At 48.9% G+C, this 20990-nt stretch overlaps 2 protein-coding genes across 7 annotated transcripts in view; one reads left to right on the forward strand and one right to left on the reverse strand.

Moving 5' to 3' along the window:
• Window positions 1–2828, forward strand: part of CEP164 (centrosomal protein 164) — a 46623-nt gene extending 43795 nt beyond the window's left edge. For all 6 annotated transcript variants that reach the window (XM_088138799.1, XM_088138803.1, XM_088138801.1 and 3 more), the window contains one exon: window positions 1545–2828. In XM_088138799.1, the coding sequence (XP_087994925.1) occupies window positions 1545–1644 (100 nt within the window). In that variant the 3' untranslated portion in view covers window positions 1645–2828. The remainder of the gene's footprint in view (window positions 1–1544) is intronic.
• A 3370-nt stretch (window positions 2829–6198) lies between these two features.
• Window positions 6199–20990, reverse strand: part of DSCAML1 (DS cell adhesion molecule like 1) — a 126822-nt gene continuing 112030 nt past the window's right edge. Inside the window, exons 20-33 of the mRNA XM_088138798.1 lie at window positions 20637–20776; window positions 16152–16305; window positions 15924–16041; window positions 15679–15842; window positions 15374–15472; window positions 13661–13849; window positions 11666–11953; window positions 11408–11563; window positions 10972–11002; window positions 10749–10867; window positions 10124–10276; window positions 8835–9029; window positions 7513–7824; window positions 6199–7039 (exon numbers count right to left, since the gene is read on the reverse strand). Coding sequence (XP_087994924.1) covers window positions 6597–7039; window positions 7513–7824; window positions 8835–9029; window positions 10124–10276; window positions 10749–10867; window positions 10972–11002; window positions 11408–11563; window positions 11666–11953; window positions 13661–13849; window positions 15374–15472; window positions 15679–15842; window positions 15924–16041; window positions 16152–16305; window positions 20637–20776 — 2561 coding nt within the window. The 3' untranslated portion in view covers window positions 6199–6596. The remainder of the gene's footprint in view (window positions 7040–7512; window positions 7825–8834; window positions 9030–10123; window positions 10277–10748; window positions 10868–10971; window positions 11003–11407; window positions 11564–11665; window positions 11954–13660; window positions 13850–15373; window positions 15473–15678; window positions 15843–15923; window positions 16042–16151; window positions 16306–20636; window positions 20777–20990) is intronic.

Raw genomic sequence — 20990 nt, forward strand, 5'->3', positions numbered from 1 at the left:
GAGCAAACTTTAGTCTTGCCCTGATGTTCTTTCTGTACAGCATACCTCCTGGCACACCTCCCACGTAGCTCTAACTCGTGCGGCATCTTTCTAATGGTAGACTCATACGCTTTGACATGAGTAGTGGTGGAGCTAACTGTAGGTCACATGATGAAATTCCAGGGTTCTTAGAGACTTTTTTCAGCATCTTGTATTCTGTGGAGTCCTTGGGGTTCTCTGAACTTGGTTGTTGTCTTGCAAACGTTTCGTTACCCGGCTAGGTAACGTCTTTGGTGCTGAAGATATTACCTGGCCGGGTAATGAACCAAGTTCAGAGAACCCCAAGGGCTCCACAGTTCAACCCTGAGCTACACATATTTGCTTCTGTTGGTATCTTGTATTCTGTTCTTGGGCTAAACTTCCTGGGACAGCCTGGCCCAGGCAAGTTGGCAATTGTTTGAAACCTTTTGCACTTGTAGATTATCTTCCGGACAGTGGAATGATTGATGTCCAATTGTTTGGTGATCTTTTTAAATCCCTTCCCAGACTCATAGGCATCTATAACCTTCTTTCTGAAGGCCTCAGAGAGCTCTTTGGATCTAGGCGTGATGATACTACACACCACGCCTAGCATGGCAACAACGAGCAAATCAAGCTAAATATCTGAGGTTTCAATAGGACAGGTTCCTCTCAGATCCTTTCTAACAGTGTTCTAATCTTGCACATGATTACAATCTTAGGTATTTGAGATAGTGATCAATGTATGTGTCTACTTACTTTTTCCAGATGTGAAATTTGCATTTATGTTTATTTAAATTACACAATGGATGACAAAATATAAATGGCGCATATGTGTTATATCCCCTTTATCTATCAATACCAGCTGCTTTGCCTTTGCAGGAGTGAAAATGCAGAAATAGCTTCCAGGTAAGCTATTGTACATGGGATTGCATTATTAGGGGTGCAAAAATCTGGGCAACCATTAGATGTCAGCAAAAAGCCACAGAAATCTCTGGCTTTTTGATGCCATCTAGTGGCTATTAGGTGTGGTAGCCCTACCAAAGAATTTGGTTTGGAATCTTATTCAGGGGTTTCTGTAATTGGAGCTAGACCATTCTATCACCACGTCTCCATCCTCTCCATACTTTCCTGCCTCTACTGTTGTTTCCCTAACAGGGCAGGTGGGGTGGGTGGGAGGACTCTACATTTCTATGCAGATCATAGTTCTCTCTGAATTTCTCCTCAGCTATTGGGAGAGATTTACTTCTGAGTGATTTAGTGGACCCTTTTTTTGCTTAGGTAAATCCTGATTCTCTGGAGAATCAGATGAATCCTGATTCTCTGGAGAATCAGATGAATCCTGATTCTCTGAATCCTCCTAATGAAATGTATCCATCCAACTCAGTCTATGATCAGTTGCATGGTAGTAGAAAGCCCAAGTTGAACAACCCTTTCTAGAGGAGTTCTCTTCCGGTTGTGGCTGCGGCTAAAAGGCTTCTGCACATTCATACCTTTCTAGTTTCCTTTGCCACGTCCTTATGCTTTTCCTTCACTCAAGTTTCCAGCCCTCTCTTGGCAAGTACATCACGTTCCTCTAGCAGTGGCTCTGGTTTGGTGCAGCTTGGGCTGGATGAGAACAATCAAATCAAGGTCTACCACTTCTAGATGGACAGGAAATTTGCCTGTCTGTGAAAGGCCAAGCCACCTGCCTAATAACAATATATGACATTATCCCTGTACCCAACAGCCTCCACATGTTTTCTTGGGCTGCAGTCAGAGATTGATTCTTAGCTAGATTTCTCCTGGGAAATTAATTCAAGCCTTTTTGTAGATTTTCCATCCCAGGAAAATGTCACAAATGTGAAAGAGAAAAGTGGGTTTTGAGTGGAGAGAGCTGGCTAGTAAGTTGTCTTTCCATAGCTAGGAAGCCAGAGAAGCAAAGTGCCCATCTGAAACACATGCATCTGAAGGCCTGAGGCTCCCCCGTCCCTGAAAACAGCTCGTATCGCTTGCTCAATTTTCTCTTCTGAAGCCGTTGTCACCTTCCCCGCCATGGAACCTCCAGTTCAGGTGCGACTGCTGATGGGGCTGGCAGTTTTGTCTTCAGCAGCAGCTGGGAATATGAAGTACAAAATCAGCTTTCTTTGCAGAGGCTGAAGCAGGCCATGAGCATGTCCAATTCCACTGGTGGTTTCTGGATTCTGGAAGTTCATTTCTGGTCCCGGTTTCTAATTCTGTTCTTTTCCTAATGGCTGGTGTGCCTGACCTACTGGTGTGCTGAGTCTGGAGCACTGGCACTGTATCCATGGCACTCATGGGACACATTCATCAGTGCTCTCAGAAGCACCAGAAGCTAAACAGAGATACTAGGTAGATGAGACCAGGCAGTGGCCTACTGTGCTCTTTCTGACCCACTTTTGGTATATCCTTTGATGAAGCTGCCAAAAGAAAGCTAAATTACTCAACAATCTCCCCTCTCTTAAACCGCCCCCCCCCCATTTTCAACTGGACTGCTGACCTCTGAAACTGGGCTTATTTTTCAAGCAATTATCACCATGTGTCTAATCAGGCAACAGAAGAGCAGCATCCCCAAGTGCTGATGCTCTAAGCAGCCTCAGGCCTCTCCATTGTGGGGCTGGTGCTTCTCTGGACAGATCTCTCCCTATAAGCGGCCTGGAGCAGCTTTTCTCCTGTCCTTGCTCACAGCACAATTCAGTTCATACCAGGACTGGAAGGACTTGTTTTATTGACCTTTATTGAAACTTATATTACGGCAGAGGATTGGTGGTGTGCATCCTTCAGCTATCAACTGTATTTTTAAATTCTGATTAAATGTACTCTTTTCTACATCTTTGGTGGTTTTGTTGCTTTTTCCTTGCTGCAGTCAGGAAGAGTTTCTTTCCAGACAGGTTCTGAAATGGGCCATCTCTCACATTTACATTGCTTTGTCTAGTCTCTGACCTTATTTTATGAGTTTCTCTGTTCCCTAATCAAAGCAGAGGCCATAGTGGAGATTGCCAAGAGGAAAATCTGTCTCTTGCTGGATACCCAGCCGATCAGCTTCAACCAGCTTTTTCTGGTGGCCTTTTGTAATTGGAAATATAAATGGGGGTTAGTTCTCCAGGTATTATATTCTGAGTAGAAGTCCTGTGCCTTCTGCTCCATGCCTAATCCCTGCATTCCCCTTTCCCTCTTTCCGTTGGTGCACACTAGTCAGTGAGCGGCATTGGAATGTGACATACCTCAGGCATCATAGATGAAGATTAGAAGTTTCAAAACATGGCACGTTTTCAGGCAGGCCTATTCCCTTTTTAAACTGTTCAGTGACAGTTTGCCCTACTGCAGCACCAGGCAGGTGGCTGGTGAGCCTGAAGAGTGCTGTCTTTGCTGAAGACCTTTTATGATTTTCCATACCATGCTGGCAGCATGATGATTGCACTCTACATCATGGTGAATCAGTCTCTTTTTGATCAAATGCAGAGGGAGGAGGCTGTTACTTTCATCCTCTTGTTGTTCAGGAATGATGGAGTTAGCTGTAGCTATTGCAGGGCAAGGCACTGAGCACCCACCTCAGTTCCCAGGAAGTAGATCACTCTGAGAAGTTTGCACAAGGTCAATACAGTGTTGCACAGCATTGTATGTCACATCTCAGCAGTACAAGCAAGCTGATTGATTGGGAGGCTGTGAACTTCGAACTGTTATGCCAGTCTTGAGGTCCTTATACTGCCATGCCACCAGCTTGCTTGCCCAGCCCAGTCCTCAGCCTGGTTGTCACCATGTCTTGCAGGAGCTTCAGGGAGGCGAGGAGCATTGGCAGCTTGCAATGTGGCTGGCTAGTTGGCTAAGTTGAGATGTGCTGTGTCCCTTGCCCTAGTGCTGCTGCTTGTTATGTCAAAAAGAAGTTCTGATAGAGAAGTGCATGGCCAAACCACTTAGAGGGTCTTCTTCAGTATCTCTGATCAGTTCCAGGCTGAGGTCAACACCATAGTGGCTTTAAACCAGCATTGCTGTCCAGATGTTGGGGGCAGCGTTTGCCTGTGGAAATTAAGGAGCCTCAGCAGGGACCTTGAAGCTTCTAGTGCTGTATTTTGAAATACTACAGTCCTTAGGACACCTTTGTGAGATAAATATTGGTGAGTTGGGCAGGTTGGTCTCATGCTCATCTCATTACTGCCATTGTGTTATCGCTTTCTTGCTTTATTCCCAGCTTGGCCACAGCACGTTCCAGGAAATGTCATTGCCTTGCCTTGTCCACAAGCCCCCCTACCCAGTGTAACTCAGCCTCAAGACAGGGGAATACATTTCTGTTCCTTTTTAAGGAAGGTTGTGGACACAAGAGCTTCAGACACACAGTATTCTTTCAGTTATGGGGCAATGGGGCAAGTAAAGGGGATTGAGGAAGAAGGAGAGCTGTCTTCCTGAAGAACTTAGGTAATGGAAGACAATTCCTAGAACTGGAAAGGTCTGCTGGGAATGGAAGCCAGAAGCCTCAGCAAAGGGGCATGGCATCAACATATGGAAAGATAAAAGCCACAGGGGTGCTTATAGTTACATTTATAGTTACATTAACACCAAAACCTCTTCTTGGGGGCGGCTGCCTTGCCGTAAACAATTACACGTGGCATCCACGTTCTACGTGTATCAGTGAAATCTCTGTTGACCTATATTATTACAACAGCAATTTCCAAGTTTAATGAAAAATTTTTAGTTGGGACTTGGAACCACAAGTTGATTCTGGGATAATTTCACATGTGCTGTCCCTAATCCATGATAAGGACCAAGAGCTCTCAAGGCCAAAATCCCTGCAAAGGGATTAGTTGAATGCACACGGGAGAACATGTCAGTGACTCCTTACAAGCCACGGGTGCCGAAATGCAGCCTTGAGGCGCAGATGTTTTTTAGCAAAACACGGGGGTCTTTGCACTTCCCTTTTGGTCTCCTCGGAATCACTGCCCCCACAGCTGATCAGTGTGAGCTTTCTAATAACTCTAGTTTCTTGGTATGTTTGGAAAGAAGGGTGTTTTAGCATAGCATTGATGTGTTCACAGACCAGAGGGAGAAGCATGCCAAGCTGAGCACTTATCACTGACTCCTTTGAAGATTCTGCTAACTGCTGTGCTGCAAGGGGCTGGGAGAACTAGTTTCTCCTTTGTCAGTCCCTAAATTTGCCCACCAGCATCTCTTGTAGCCACATTCTTTCAGCCAATGCCAATGCTGTTCCACGGGCCACATTCCCCCCGGTCACATTCCTCTTACCTGCTCTTCTGCCCTAGTATAGCAGAAAATTATTCGTAGGCATTCCAAGACATGTCCTGAACAAATGATTTTTCCCTACTGCTATTCTTGGTGCCTCACAATAATCAGCTAAGACGTGAGCAGAGAAGGAGGCAGTAATAGGAACTTAGGTGACTTGCTCATGGCTACCCATCCGGTACTTGCTCCCGCACTGCTGAGAGGAAGCGACCTTGGTGCATCTGGGTAGTCCTTCTTCCCTAGTAAGGTCTCTCCTGCTGCGAATGGTTTTCTTTCTGAGCGCCTAGAAATTTTGCCAAGCAGCGATCCAGTGGAGCAGGCTGCTACATTTATCATTACTTCTAGAGCATAGAGTAAATACGGCACAGGAAGGAAACACTAAAACTCTAGACGTGAACTTGCTACCCACTGCTGGACAGTCTAGAGTAAAGCCTGGGTTGAAACTCCCCACCAACGCCTCTTCCCTAAGATACAACTGTCCTTGCACACACACCAGCTGGGGAGCTGATGAAAAGTCTCCAGCTGCTGTCTCTCAACCTGAATCTGCCCTACTAAAAACCAATCCTATTTGCCGTTTGATGGCCTCTATAACTGGAAGCATTTGTTTGCTAGTAAGAAACAAATGGTGGTCTACTGTCGCTCCCTGTCCGACAATTCATATTTTATTTGCTATGTTGTGGAAAGGAAAATGGCACTTTAAAAGGTCATATTAGACATTAGCTTTTAAATAGCTGTGGTGTCTAAGAGATGTATGTATAAAATAATGATCTGCTTGATGTCTGACATTTCATAGAATAGCTTCATCCATGTTAAAACAGGATGAGAATTGCAGGATGCACCTCCTGCACCTGTTCTGGCAAAGTTGCCTCTGCCACCTGCTTCCTTTTTCTTCTTAGAGATCAGCCTACACCAAACAAAGGACTCTCATGTTATAGAAACATAACTTTTATTGCACACTGCGCTGGCTTTTTTTTAAAATAGAAAAAAGTATTAACACAGGCAGATGCAACTGGAAGCAAATCCCATGGTTTACCAAACAGTAAAACAACATGCAGTGTCCCAAAGGGGTCTTTTCAAAACCAAGAGGTTGCGTGACTAGGGCAGTAGGAGGACTGGAGAGAGCGCATGCCCCATCAGATTTCAGCGCCCTCTTCCGCAACACTGAAAACAGCAGGGCTTCTTCAATAAAAGAGATTCCTGCAAATGCTTTGAGCCCTCAGTGACTTCCCCTCGAGTTCTGGAGAAGAGAAAAATAGTTTCATTTATACAAAAAAGAAAAATCCATTCTGTACAAGTGCTCCACTTATTTCAGTATAAATAACTTGGGGAAAGAGCCATATCTCTGCTGTCCTTTCTACCCATCGCTACACCAGCGTATAGGATTTTGAGTAGGCACCAGTTCCCTGCTTCTGCGACCTCCCTACGCCAGACGTGCTCATTTCTAGTAGTGAGTCTTTGGACCCCCCAATCTTGCTGTGCGTGGGCAAGCGTGGCTCAGCAGTAGGGCCTGGGCTTGGTTCAGGGGCTGGGGCAGGAGCAGCAGTGGGGGCAGCAGAAGGGGCACCGCTGGCCGAGCCTGGCACAGCAAGAGTTCTCTGAGGTAAGGTGGTGGCTGCGCTTGCATGGGGTGCAGCCAAGGCTTTGTTGCTGGCATCTAATGTCAAGTGTCTGGCTTGTGTGTGATAAGCCCGAGCCAGATTTCGTATGGAGGCCTCCCGGGGTGGCACTGCAGGACAAGGGTCTTGAAGGTCTGGCTTGCGGAAGAACGTTTCAGATTTCATATACAAAGGCAGGTTGCAGTAGTCACCTGTAGAAGGCAGAAAGAAGATAAGCACAGATGCTGAAGGCAGGCCCAGGAATAGCCACAAGGATATTCAATTACAAACAGGGGACAAAAGGACTAGGGGGAAAATTCTTCCAGTCACCTGAAAACAAGCAAATCCTCCAGGGAAAAGGCAAACCCAGTGTAGCCTAAAGATCCAGCCCACTCAGCTGGCAAGCTACAGCGTCCCCGCTCCTCATCCCCTCAGCACGCCAGCTCTCCACTTGAGCAAGCGTTATCATCCATTTATAAATCTCTCAGACCAGCTCTAGTTACATAACCTGGAGGCTGTGTGGCTGTTTCCTGCACAGAGAACATCCCACTCCATTATCCAGTTTCATTCAAATAGGTTATGGGAAGACTGTCTAGAGGTGCCTCATGAAGAGCTGCAATCAATGGCATCGGGGCTGTGCTCTTCATTTGGGGCACCAAAAGGCAGCAGCTGCATCATAGCTCACTTTTATTTGCTCGGTGAGGGATAGGCACAGCTACACCCTTGCCACGGTCACTGTCCTGTGGTTTGGGAGGAGAAGCTGTGAAGCGGCAGATGCCTGGCTCTGAGGGAGTGCTCATGGAAGTCATGCTGTCAGCATTCTCGTTGGTGCCAGTGGTCATCTGGTCAGAGGAGCTGTCAGAAATGAAGCACTCGGTGATTTCAAACTTGGCATGCTGCAGCTGCTCCTCCAGCTTGGCATGCTCATAGGCCCGTGCCAACTCTTCGTAAGTAGATGAGGCACTCTCTGTGGACACCATGCTGTTCCGGCCTTTGTCTGTGGGAACAAAGAGGGACACAACGCAAAACCCGTCAGGACAACCACAAGGCCAGCTGATGGCACTCCAACTCTCCTTTGTTAAGCTTAAGCAGCTGGGAATGCATGAAAACATTTCTTATACTTCCTGACCCTGGAGTCAGAGGAGATGTGGTTGAGGTGTTATCTCAAAGCCTGGAGTTTCTGAAGATCTGGGCAGGAACAAACTCAGGAGCAATCCTGATAATATATGAGTGGATGTGAGATTGGAAATCAGCGATATCCCATCTTTTGTTCTGGGCAGGGTCATGTCCCCTAAGTCTGAAATGGTTCAGAAATAAGAGGTCCTCCTGGATTCGCAACATTTGCTCAAGTAGCAGGAGGCAGCTGTGGCTAGGGGAGTTTTTGCACCACTCCATCTTGTATGTCAGTTACAACAATTCCTGGATTAGGAGTATCTGTTCACAGCTACTTATTCCTTCATCACCTCTTGATTTAACTCCTGCAATGCCAGGAGCTTCTATCCCAGAAGCTTTTATCTGTTCACTAAGCTCCAACAGGAAGGATACCCTTTCAACCCCACAATAAGGTACCAACTTTTCCATTGCTGCTCTTCTCCTGGTGCTGCATCCGAGGTCAGATCAGCAACAATGCTACTGGTGTTCAGAAAAACTATTTAGACCTGGTTATTTTGGAAAGTCTTTAGGGAATAGTAGATTGACTTACTGTGAGTGACTTTCCTTGCTGTGATGATGAACAGAAGGTGGTGGTAGCTATTAATAGAAGTAGCCTGGTTTATGATGTAATTTTTGTTATTGTTTTTAATTGAATGTACTATTTTGTAGAACCATTTAAGAGTCTAATTTGGCTGTATGCATATAAATTGTAATAAATAAATAAAACCCCTGGAAGGTATAGGCAAAGAGGGGTGAGCCTCAATTTTTTATCCCTGAAAGTTCTCGGGTGACAGGGCAAAACAAATTCCAGCTGTATTTGGAAGTCATGTGCTATGCAGCTATGACTCAACTCACCTGTATCCTGAGACAAACTAGCACTGAAACTGTCACTTTCAGTCACTGTAATGCCATGCTGGGAGCCAACAGTTCTCCAGTCAGAGGCAAGAGTCCGTGCTGGCGTAGAGGCCTGGCACTTGGTGAGAGTCCACTGGCTAGAATATCTGTTCCGGGTGCTATGTGTAGATTTCACACTCTTCCTTGAAACAGGATCTGCAAAAGAAGATGGCTGCTGTATCTGTGCATTAGAAGGAGAAATGAGAACTATGTAGGTGGGACCCTGTGAGATTGGGCTGAAGTCTGCCTCGTGCGGTTGCTGTTGTTTCTCACCAACAGCTTCATTTTTATTAGTTTTCATCAGACCTAGGAGTCAGTGATGCCTTGTATTTAAAATGAGTTTTTGTATCTGCAGACCTTTTTTCCTTTCCTTTTGGATATACTCACCCTGGGATGTGTACAACATTCCATGCACTGAACATGTCATGCAGAGCCTGTGAGATGGACCGTGACATGGACCATGCCCTGATCAAAACAGGTCTCGCCAGGCATGGACCTAGAAGATCCACACTCTGGCCAGAGGCACTGCAGAGCGGGAGACAGCAGGGAAAGTACAAAACCACTGATGACGGTGTACGGGAGGATCAGCTATGCAAAGATAAGGTACGGGAAGGTGCTGAGCAGGTGAAGCAGAGGGGTAGATGAGCCAGTCAGGTGGGACAGGGGCAGCTATGGGAGAGTTAGGGGGTGGAGCAGGGAGCCCGTGCTCCTGGGCGTGCCACCTGTGGTTCTAAGCAAGGCACATGGGAGGTGAAGCAGGCACCGGCACGCAGGCCATGCGGAATAGGAGGGGAGAGAAGGCACCAGCCTTGTCCTACTCATTCATAAGCCCCTGCAGATTTTTCTTGGGCAGGACCTGAAATCACTAAAAGCTGGCCACAAACAGTCTGGCCACATGCCAAACCACAGTAGGTTTATTTTGTGGAAAAAAGGCATTTTCCAGTTAAATGGTCAAGTTCTCAGAACCTCATTGTTCCAGTATTGTCAGTCTAGGTTCACAGAGCCACTTGATCCAAAGCCTCTTTTATCAGAGCTGGTTGCTGTGAGAACCTTAGCTAGAGAGAGATAATTTGGCTATAAGTGGGGCCAACACAGTCCCCCAGAGAGCACTTCCCTTTTTCAAGGTCCAGCGACCTCTCTGCTTTCAGAGGCACTTGATTTAAAGCTTCTCTGCTTGGGCTACAGCCCCTGACCTCTCTCCTGTGGGGTCCAGAGTTGGATATCAGTTGAGGATTGCCTGCAGTGCTTACTTGTGCCAGGACGGATGTCAGACATATCGATCAAAGGCCCCGTGTTCTGGATCAGTGCTGGATGGTGTAGAGAAACACCTGTGCAGAAGCTCTGTGGGTTGACAGTCTGATTGAATTCTGGATCAGAGACTGGGACTGTTGCTTTATCATCTCCTGTGGAAAATAAGTTTGGAAAATGACATCCTATCCTGGGACTGCTAGAAAGTTCCTTTTTGAGATGCAATAGCCTCTACCTTGCCCCTTCCCGCAAGAGAAGTCCACAGAGTTGGATGATGGTGTAACTTTCCTGCTCGTACAGCCTTATTAGGGGTGGAGGGTGTAGAGAAGAAGGCCAGCGCCCACACTTGGCCACAGAGACCTCCCCCGAAATGCTTGCCCAGGAGTCCCAAACGAAATTCACCCCAGTTGAGGCTGGTCCACACAGGACTGTAGTCACATATGCAAGAAGGAGCAACCCTATCCACAGACCCAGGGGAAAGTAACTAGACAAGGACAAACTCCAAATGAGTGAGCTCTGAGGACAGTATGTCTGTAACCTCAACACCGCTGGCCTGAGTCTCAGACCAGGACAGGCCTGTGAACTGGGGTGTCAGGAAGCAGGAGCAAGTTTTGGGAAGCTGCTCACCGATCTGCTTGATCCCCTCCTTGTCCTCAATGAGCAGCTGAACCCGGGGGATGTCAATGTGCAGCCGAGGGCCTTGTGGAGGGCCCTTTACTGGGGTGTCAAAACTACGATTATTCTTACTGTGAAAGAGAAGAACAAGAGCATTTGGGGCTCAAGGTCATCTGTATCCATCCCACATTCAAATGCTAAACCAACAAGACTTGAATGCTGTTACCTTACCCACCTGATGAGCATTTCAGCCAAACTCTTGGCATCTGCAAGGGAAAGAGCAGAGATGCCCAAATGGAGTCAGGCCTGTCAACAGAAGCAGTCCTCTGCCCCGGCTGCTCCTGTGGCGCTTGAATCAGGGCCAGGAGGTCACCACGGGCACTTTGACTTGGGGGCTCCTTTCTAGGAGAAGCTAAGGCTAAAGAAAAGAGACTCCAGAAACAGTCTCATCTGTGCCCTAAGTTCATGGAGAAGCTCAACTGCTGAGAAATGGAGCACGTGCCCACTCTGCCAGCTTTAAGGGCGGTTCTATCCTGCAGCATCTCTCTTTCCACCCCCCAACCCCACCTAAATAGGCAGTAGCAGGGTCCCAGTCCAAACCTTACTCTAGTGGGGAAAACCAGGGTGCCAGTCTCATCTGGCATGGGGATTTCTCTCCTGGTTGCATTCACCTCGCAAACGTTTCAGACGCTTTTCCTTCCGCTTCTTTCGAACAACAAAGAGCAACGCAATGCCAAGGGTGGCCAAGATGACAGGGCAAGCAATGGTGAAAAGTTTCTTGACGTCATCTCCTTCCCCTTGAGCCGACTTAATAGGTGGAATGGTACCTGTGCAGAATAAGCGTCAAAGCACGATCTGTGCACCTCCTGAAAAAGCCTGGCCCGTGGCCAACTGGGGCTTCTAACCTCCCATGCCCGATCCACACTCACTGCCATCGTAGTCCAGTGTGGCGAACTGCAGGGTCTCGTTGCCACAGCCAGCACTGTTACATGCTTTCATGCGCAGCTCATACCAAGTGGCTTCATGCAGATCTGTCAGAAATACTTCACTTGAATAGTTAGCCCGCAGGCTCTGCCAAACCCATGTGCTTTTGGGCCGGTACTCCAGGACGATTGCTATAATGGGGCAGCCCCCATTGTTCCAGCCTTGCAGGCTTAGTCTGGCATGTGTGGAGTTTATGTGGGTGAACAGATGTTGGTCCTTGTTGAAAGATGGTTCTATAATGAGAAGGAAGATGGTGAGCTTGGGTAGAATATAGCAGTTGGTCAGGTTCTAGAAAGTGGCACCAAGGGTTTCTTTCGTGTCACTACTCCTCAACCCGCCCACCAGTAAAAAGTAGAGCACACACAAAATTAATTTACGTCGTCATTATCATCAATTTAGGCACCATAAAACTCAGGGCTCGCGAGGGGTCCTGCAAAACCTCACTGCCTCGGCTTAACTGCAGCACGAGGGTCGCTTGGCGCTGCTGCAGCACGGACTGAGCAGGGGCTCCTGGGGGAGCCTTTTGCCAGGGACCACAGACAGGCTCCTTTGCCAGCCTTGCAGTTGCAGCTGACCTGCTGTGGACTGGGACCAGCTAGAGGCCCACTGGGGGGACCCCAGAGCCGCCTGCAAACAAAGGAGCACCTCCCTCCTTCCCCCCAAAAAAGGTTTAATTAATATCTGTTGAGTTGCAGGCCATGCAATGTCCATGTTTGTTGCTAACTTTATACAAATTTCAATTTTTAAATTACTAATAAAGTTTAAATAAGTTCAGAATACCTCCAGAGAAGAAGGAAAAAATGGGGGGGGGGGAGGCTATCTAAACGCTTTTTGTATGCTTTTCTTTTTCTAATTATCTTTCATTTCAATTCTCCCCTCCCCCTCAAAAGGAAATAATTTTAAATGCTTACATTGCAGTTATCAATTATCAGTGACTAGTGAGTTTATATTATAATTGTAAGCATGCATGTGCAAAACCAGTTTGGTCTATGGTTAGGGCATCGGGCCAGAAACCAGGGGGAGTGAATTCTAGTCCCCCCAGGCGCAAAGCAGCCCCCTCTCTCAGCCCTGGGAAGAAGGAATGGGCAAAACACGTGTGAAAAAGGCCGCCAAGAGAACTGCAGAGGGCAGCTGCTGGGAGTGATCTATAACCTGGAGACACAACTTTTAGGCATGTATACTATTATACTTTCTGGCTTATATACTTTAACCAAGAAATACACAAAGATTTTAACATGTTGCTATTACATGTATTTGCAACGTACTCGTATACTTGTATGGTGGTGCACAAGTTTGTACTTGGTTTGGGAAACGCTACATAAAATATTTTTTTCACACACCACGTTATGTCAGGAATTAGAGTGAACATTGTTCGTGACTCTTCCATAAGGATCCTGTACCCAACAGGAGGCCTTCTTAGTGCAAGGCGATTCACCGTGGCTCTGATCCTAAATGGTCAGAGCCAAGCTTGCAATCCATTTGGTGTGTGTAGTATTTCAATTATGCTTCGCATGGTGCACTTAGTCTATGGCATTCCTTAAACTGACAAACCTTTGAAAACATTGGGGCTGTCTGCAAACCATTATAATAAACTTGTCTGCCTTGTTTAAAATAGGAATAGGCCAAAGGCCCCGCTGCCGAAAGAGAGGATTCAGATTAGCTCCAGCACAAGAGAAAGGCCGGCTGGTTGGCAACCACAGCCACGTGGTTTATTCGGCACTTGCTAAAACACGTAGCTGTGCAGGGACCACAGTCTCTCTCGCTACAGTTTCTCCTTCCTGACGGACTCTAAAAAAGCACCCCCATCGTCTTCTGGCAAATTCCACCTTCCGGTCTGCGTGGGCACCCTTCCAGCCACACCCAGCTGCTGCCGCCACCGCCACCGCCACCGCCACCGCCACTGCCTCACCCGCCCCCCGCCTCCCCATGCCCCCAGTCACCTCTGCCATGGGTCTTGGCCTCGATGATTTCGCTGATGCGGCCGGCTCCAACACTGTTCTTGGCTGCCAGCTTCACCTTGTACCAGGTCCCACATTTCAGGCTCCCCAGTTTGAAGGAACGCTCTGTGGAAGCAATTAATACGTCCTTCCACTCCTCACTATTATCCACTGAGTACTGGAGCACAAAGCCTGCAGGGGTGCAGCAAAGGCATCTGTGGGCATGCAGCAAGTAGGAGAAGAGGAGTCCACCCAGCAGGTGCAGCGGGGGAGCCCCTGCAATCTCCTCATCCCCACAGTTCATGCAGGCAGCAATGCTCACAGCCCAGGTTTAGGTCCCTGAAGCCTCCCCCACCCCACGCCCAGGGGCTCCAGGACCACAGGGTCTCCTCCAAAGGAAGAAATGGCAAACCTTCAGCTGGATGGCCATTCTCCTAAAACAGCCGTCTCCCATTTGGCAAAAGGCAAATTCAGAGCTCGATAAGCAAAGTTAATCAGAACAACAAAATGCCTCATCAAACATGAAGGTGCAACACTGCCTCAGGGCCCATCTGTGCACGCTACGAATGAAGGGTGTGAGCGCCTGTGCATGTATGCTTGTGCCAGAGAGAGAGGGAGAGATTCATTTGGGCAGTCGGGGATCTGATCCCACCTATTCACGCCATGAAGCCCCAGCCTTGAAGTAGAAAACAGCCTCCCACTCTGGCCTCACAGGCTCAGTGCAGTCGTGCTCCTCTGTCCCCATCATTCTTCCAGCTCTCCTCCTCCTCCTCCTCCTCCTCCTCCTCCTCCTCCTCGATTGCTTCCTCATCTTTAAAGTCACACACCGCTCTCCAGCGCCCCAACCAAACAGGGAAACTGTACAGGCAGGTGATTCTACACCCATCAGTTGCACTGCAGCACTTCTGGCTGTATCTGGCTGTTTTCAATTAAAAGGAAACACATCAAGCCACCCAAGCAAATGCTGCTGGCTAGGGAGACTGCCTTGTAATTATTTCCATGTGTTTAATTAATTGCAATGTGAAGACGCCATTCCCTCCTTGTTCTGGGGCTGCCATTGTTTCCCTGAGGGCACATGAAGGGGGTGAGCAACGCACTGGCCCAACACAGATTCACTAAAGGAGTCAGACCCAGACCAGGGAAATCCATGTTGAAGTCTCCACACAGATTCTTGCACCAGCTACAACCTTTCAACCCTACTAAACTCAAGGGCCTGTTGTGAAACTAAAATGGAGGGTAGATCTTCATCCTCCTCATCCCTAAACAAGCTGATCAGGGAGGCACGACAAGGAACCTGAGCCCAGGTAAGAGGGAACAGCCGGCCCTTCCCCGATCTTCCTAAATAGGCTACGCTCAGAGCTGCTTAGAGCTCTGCCCGTCCACCTATTCTCTCTCTCTCTTCCTCTCTCTTCCTCTCGCTCTCTCTCACACACACACATACATCCTACCTCGAATGAAGCTCTGAGAAGTCTTTCACAGAGCCAAGGATACATTTGGTGCTCTTCAAAAGAATGCCTGCACCCAATACCAGCCTCCCTTGGTAAACCTTTGGCCACAGCAACAGCAGGGAGCTGCGCCCAGAGGACTAACAGTGCAAACCCAGAGAAGGAAGGCCTAACCCTTCAGAAATGGGAGACAGAGTTGGGCAGACATTCAGGAACAGCCATGCGCCCTCCACCTACCCCATCAAGTGCAGCATCCCCCCCTTCAACTTGCCTCGGATGGAGCTGCCACCATTGTCACCGGGGATCCAGGCCAAGGTGATAGATGAAGCCGAAGTCTTGGACACCATCAGCCGGGGCTGGTCTGGAGGGACTGGTAAGACAGGCCATTTGGGTCAGCTTCCTTCTGACCCAGCTCCTCCACATTCAGCTCTTGGAGCTTCCAAAGCTGGGCACTCCAGGGGCAGGGAAGGTAGGGAGTCACGTTGGCCAGTCACTTGGGCTATGAGCTGCCCAGCTTCCCTGTCCTAAAGACAAAGCCAAGGATGGGGAAGAGAAGAGCTCCTTCTACTGGCTCACCTTGCACTAGCAAGTTGACGATGATGGTGTCAAACCCCCAGGTGTTTGTTGCAGTGCAAGTGTAATAGCCAGAGTCCTCTGCTTTCACGGAGCGCAGAATCAGGGTGCCGTTGGGCTGGATCTGGCGATGACCATCCAAAATGACTGGAATAGCTGAATCATCACTGCAGAAGAAGACGCGATTACAAGAAAGGTAGGGGCTGGCCAGAGATCTTTCGGGGACCACCCCCCTGGTAAAATTATACCTGTCCTTAGTCCATTTCACAGCTGGGAGAGGCTCCCCCACTGAACTGCATGGCAGTCGCACATCTTTCATCCACGGAGTGGTGACCGTGCCGCCAAATGAGATTATCTTGGCTGGAGCTGGAATTGAAAAAGAGGGGGAGGGGTGGCATTATAGAAGGCATGTCCACTTGGCCCACAGCACCCCAGCTTCCCAACTCCAAGAGGCTCCCCTCATTCCTCTGCCAAACCTTTTCCAGCAGGCTCAATGGTGACTTTCTCACTCATGTTGCCACGCCCTGCTGAGGTGACAGCTGCAACCCAGAGCAGGTACTGCTGCCCACGGTTCAGGTGTGCAATGCGATAGAACAGCTGCTCTGGACTTGTTTCGTACTCGCTGGGAGCCTGAAGAACAGAAGGAGAGCAGCCCTGCAGCTGGATCAGACCTGGGACTGGTTTCCTGCTTACCCAACAGAGGCCTCTCAGAAGTCCACTTCCCCAACAGCTGCCACCCAGAGGCAGCATTAGTCACCCTAACTAGCAAGGACAGTGAGCCATTGCCAGATTTGCCCATCTTGGTTTCAGGGGCCCTAGCTGATGGACACCTGCGTTCCCCTTTTTTTCTGTCTGAAGTCTCTGCCAACTCCATTGGTTTCTGGTCTCAGAAGAGAAGCTCGTCCCTAACTGCTTTCCTCAAGTTCTGCAAGATCTCTTACATTTGTGCAGACACGCTATTCTTCCTACAATGAACCACATTTATTATTTACTCTTCATTTCTTCAAGCCAAGCAGATACTTTTGGAGTTCTTCACTGCCTATTTTTGCAATAACCAAAAAAAAAAGGGTGGCTACCTCAAATTTCACCTCTAACTTGGGCTTGTTCATGAATGAGCGAAATAGCCCCAATCTCTGTTGTTTTCAAGAAGTTAGAGCAGAGTCTTGAGGGGGGAAATGTCTCTGCAGCTCTGGTGCTGGGCAAGGAGGCATCACCCTGTCCGCTGGACCACCAGAGCACAAGGCTTACATTACAGGCCTGGAGCTCACGGATGGTGCCTATTTATGGGTTTGCTATCCTATTACAACTCACAGCATGCTCTGTTTCTGACCCCTGGGGCAAACAGAGAGAAAATTCCACACAGGAGAGGATTCAGGCTGCTGTGACTTGCACTGATTGCCGGCTTGACAGAGTATCCAAGTTGCCTGGCCAGACCACTTTTAAACTGTGGCCCGAGGTGGAACCCTGTGGAGCCAGGCAGGCCGGCAGGCCTGAGCCCACAAGCTCTCAATATCTGGACCTCTCCCTTGGGTCAGGAGAAAGGGAGACTCCTCCAGACAAGCCCCTCAGGTGCAACCAGCCACTCAGGGGAGCCTTCACTTCCAGACTCGAGGCTGCAAAGATTTCCCAGAGCTGCCACCAGTGGGCACATGCAGCTGCCATGGAAGCTCCATCCAGGCCAATGCCAAGCCTGACTGGTAGACAAATGTCTCACCTCTGTGCCCAAACAGCTTTGGCTTGGCATACTTGGAACATGGATTGGAGATCCACAGGCAGTACACTTAAATCTAACCAATGTTTAAATATGCAAGCATAAATATTACATTGCATACATAATTTTAAGCCAAATGGCAGCCTTGACAAGATGCCAAGGAAACAATATCAGATCCCAGCAGCTTCACCAGTTGCTTTGATGAAAAGATTACGTTGCCCTGGAAACGAAGGGCTCAGATGTTAAAATGAACTGCAGAAAGAGATTTTGATAAGCAAATCCTGTCCCCGCCCTCCTTCCCAACCTAACGGACCCCAAATTTTCCCAGGAAGCTTTGGGGGCCAACTAAGATCTCCAGTGGACTGAATCCACTGACGTGTTGCTGCTGCCGCTGGTGCAACAAGGAAGTCCATGTTCTGCATGGACCAGAAGTTACCCTCACAGCAGCCACAGACCAAAGGAGCAGCAGCCCGTTCTGTAGAAAATGTTTCTATTGTATTTTATTTATTTATTACAAGACGGCTCACAGCCTCCTAAAAACAATGAAATGATGAAGCACAAGGATTGCAAAGTCATCATATCTCAGCCGCCATACTGTAATACATCAAGCTTGAAACCAGGCATTCCCTGACAGCTGTCTTGAAGTCTCTACAAGAGAAGACCATCTTCACAGCCCTTCTAGGGGTCCACAGGAGCATCCTAACCTCAGATGGAAAGCTGTTTCAGCGTGAAGCTGTCACAACTAAAAGGTCTGACCCGATCACCTAACCCTCTGGGCCCACATCCTTAACATCTGGGGGTGCAGGCTGCAGCGTGCCCGCTTGGCCTGCTGGTACTGGTAGATTCTACTTGGAGCAGGCAGTCTTGAATGCAACCTGGATGTGAGCCATAAAGGGCTTTACAGGTCATCACCAGCACCCTGGATTGGCCCAGAGACAAACTGACAACTGGGACAACTTTCACAACACTGCTATTAACCAACAATAACTGATCTCCCCTGTTACTTTGTGGGTAGCTGTCTTTTGCGTCAGCTGTAGCTTCTGAATTATCTTCAAGTTAGCCTTCATGCTGGAGAAATTACAGTAGTCCAAATGCCAGATGATAATGGCATGAGTCACTGTCGGCAAAGACCTCTGCTCCCAAAAAGGCCACACCTAGCACCTCAGCTGAAGCTGGGCCAAAACTCTTCCGGCCACAGTCTCTATCTGCTAATTCAGGAGCTGCAGGCCTAGAAGAAACTTCAGACTGTGCACTTGCTCCTTCAGGGGGGATGCAACTCTAGAGCCAGAGATGGAACCTAGAGTCAGAGGGTTCCATCTTTCTGCAATCTTTCATCACCATGGGGTCAGGATGCCATCTCCTGCTCAGCTGGAGAGTGGAAATCAGTAGCTGGTGAGACCTCACCCCGAACCAACAGATTATTTCCCCCGCAAGTTGCATGTATATGTTTAAAAAAATGGGTGAGAGGCTCTCCCTGTTGGAATGGCCTTCTTCCAACCACCAAACCTAGCACTACCAGCTCAGGAAAGGGCAGAGGAACTGCCAAAGAGCATCACTAATTTCCAGAAGGCTATCATGACAAGTGGTATTGGAGGCTGCTGAGAAATCCAGAATGATCACCCTTCCTCACGGTCCTGCCACAGGTCATCCACACGAGTAACCGATGCAACTTCTGTCCTATGTCCAGGCCTGAGCACAGTCGAAGTAATCCACTTCACCCCAGGGCCCCACCACCTTCTCTACAGTCTTCCCAAAGAAGGGAAATGTAGAGATAGAAGCAGATATTCAGACTGGCAATACCATTCCCTCCTTCAAAGAGGCATTTGTCCTTTCTCCAATCCAGCTCCTCATATCCTCCCTGGCAACTCTGAAAAGCCCAGAGGGACAAGGAGCCAGCCTGCCTGCACGGGGCAGAGTTCATCCCACAGGAGACCCTGACAACCTCCCTGGAGTTCATAGTTCAAATGAACACCACACGATTTTGCAAGGCACTGACCTTTGCACCTCATTAGACTTTGCCCAGCTGTCAACTAACTCCAAGAAAGCATGAGCAATTTCATCTGCAACGTGACTAGCCGAAAAAAGTCATGGTGGCTTGAAGGTGCTTCTTTCAACCCAACACAGCTGGGATAGCCTCAACCAATTCCGCTGGTGGAACAAGGGCACAGAAGTAGCCATGCTTCGATTAAGCATGTGGTCAAACTGCCTCCCAAAGCACCGGGAAATCCCCGAAGCATGCTTGAAAATCAGTAAGATCCATAAAGGCCTAAGGCAGACCATCCTAGCTGATTCCGCCCCCTGCAGCTGCCGAAGTAGGAAGCATATATGGCCAGCCTAGCCAAAGGGTAACGGCCACCCCACGGGAGCACCATTCCCTCTCCAAAGACTTCCCTGCAGAGCGGCACTCTTGCCTCAGCCTGCTCTGACAGAGCTCAGAGTGAAAACTGACCAGTCTCCCAGTTTGGCCTCTGCATCCAGCTCTCTAGCAAAAGCCCAGGCCATCCTAGGGAACCCTGAAATGGCCATCACTGGATGACCTGCCCTGGAGGAGACAATCTGACCTCTACCTTCGACAGGCAAGGCAAAGCAGGTGGAGCCAGGAGGATACTCTGCTCGGGTGCCTTGGAGGAAACGCACAGGGGAACTGCCTGCTCAGGAGGTGAAGTAAGCGCTTGATGCCTCCCCACCAATTGGCAAAGAAATATTTCAAGTGGATTATTCTGATAAAGTAAGATTTAACTCATGAATGCCATTTATCTTTGACTTCTACGGGTGTGTTTTTAAATGTTTTATCTTTTAAATATAGATTCGTGCATTATCGGAGTTAGCCACAAGGCAGGATTTAAGTTGAATTAGTAAATTAATGGTGGCCATTTAAGTCTGTTTCTGCTTTGTAAAATAAGCAACAAGATAAATTTGTCAGCCTGTAAGTTATGGGATGTGGTGAAAGAGAAACAGTGGCCAGAGGGAGAGAGAGAGGACAAGCACTATGGGACAGAGGTCTGCCCCGCTATCACATCCTTCTTCCTCACCCCATCCTGGTTTCCAGAACTGACTGAGGGCTGCTCCCGGCAACTCCTGACTGCCACCTGGGGCCGAGGATCCCCGGAGCAAAGCGTCCGGGGCCGTTCTCTCTAGCAGGTCCTTTCTTCAGGGAAGGGATGGTGCTTTGCTGCCCCCTCCCCCCCCGGCTAGACAGCTAAGGCACAGATGTCCCCACTCCCGCAGCAGCCCCATCACAGCTGCTCACCGGCTGGCCAGAGCCCGGGCTGGAGCAAAAAATGGTGTACTTCCGGATGACTCCGTTGGGTTTCGAGGGTGGCAGCCAGGACACCACAACGCTGCTGGCAGAGGAAGGCACCGCTTTGATCCCAGCAGGAGGACCAGGAACTGGAAGAGGAAACAAGCAAAGAAGGGGCGTGATTCTCAAGATGCAGGACGCCTTGTGTCCTCCCACCCTGAGGTCTCTGCATGGGCTGCAGGGCGGCCAGGCCAATGCAGGAGGGAGGGAGGGAGGGAGGGAGGAAGCACAACTACTTCCACTGCCCTGCCCGGGGGGGGGAGCAGTGCTTTGCTTTTGCCCCAGTTGTGCCAGCCACCAGAT

This window comes from Python bivittatus, unplaced genomic scaffold (genome assembly GCF_059951505.1).
Source record: "Python bivittatus isolate LINGU-HERP-01145 unplaced genomic scaffold, Pbiv_v1 ctg000320_np1212, whole genome shotgun sequence".
Classification (NCBI taxonomy): Eukaryota; Metazoa; Chordata; class Lepidosauria; order Squamata; family Pythonidae; genus Python; species Python bivittatus.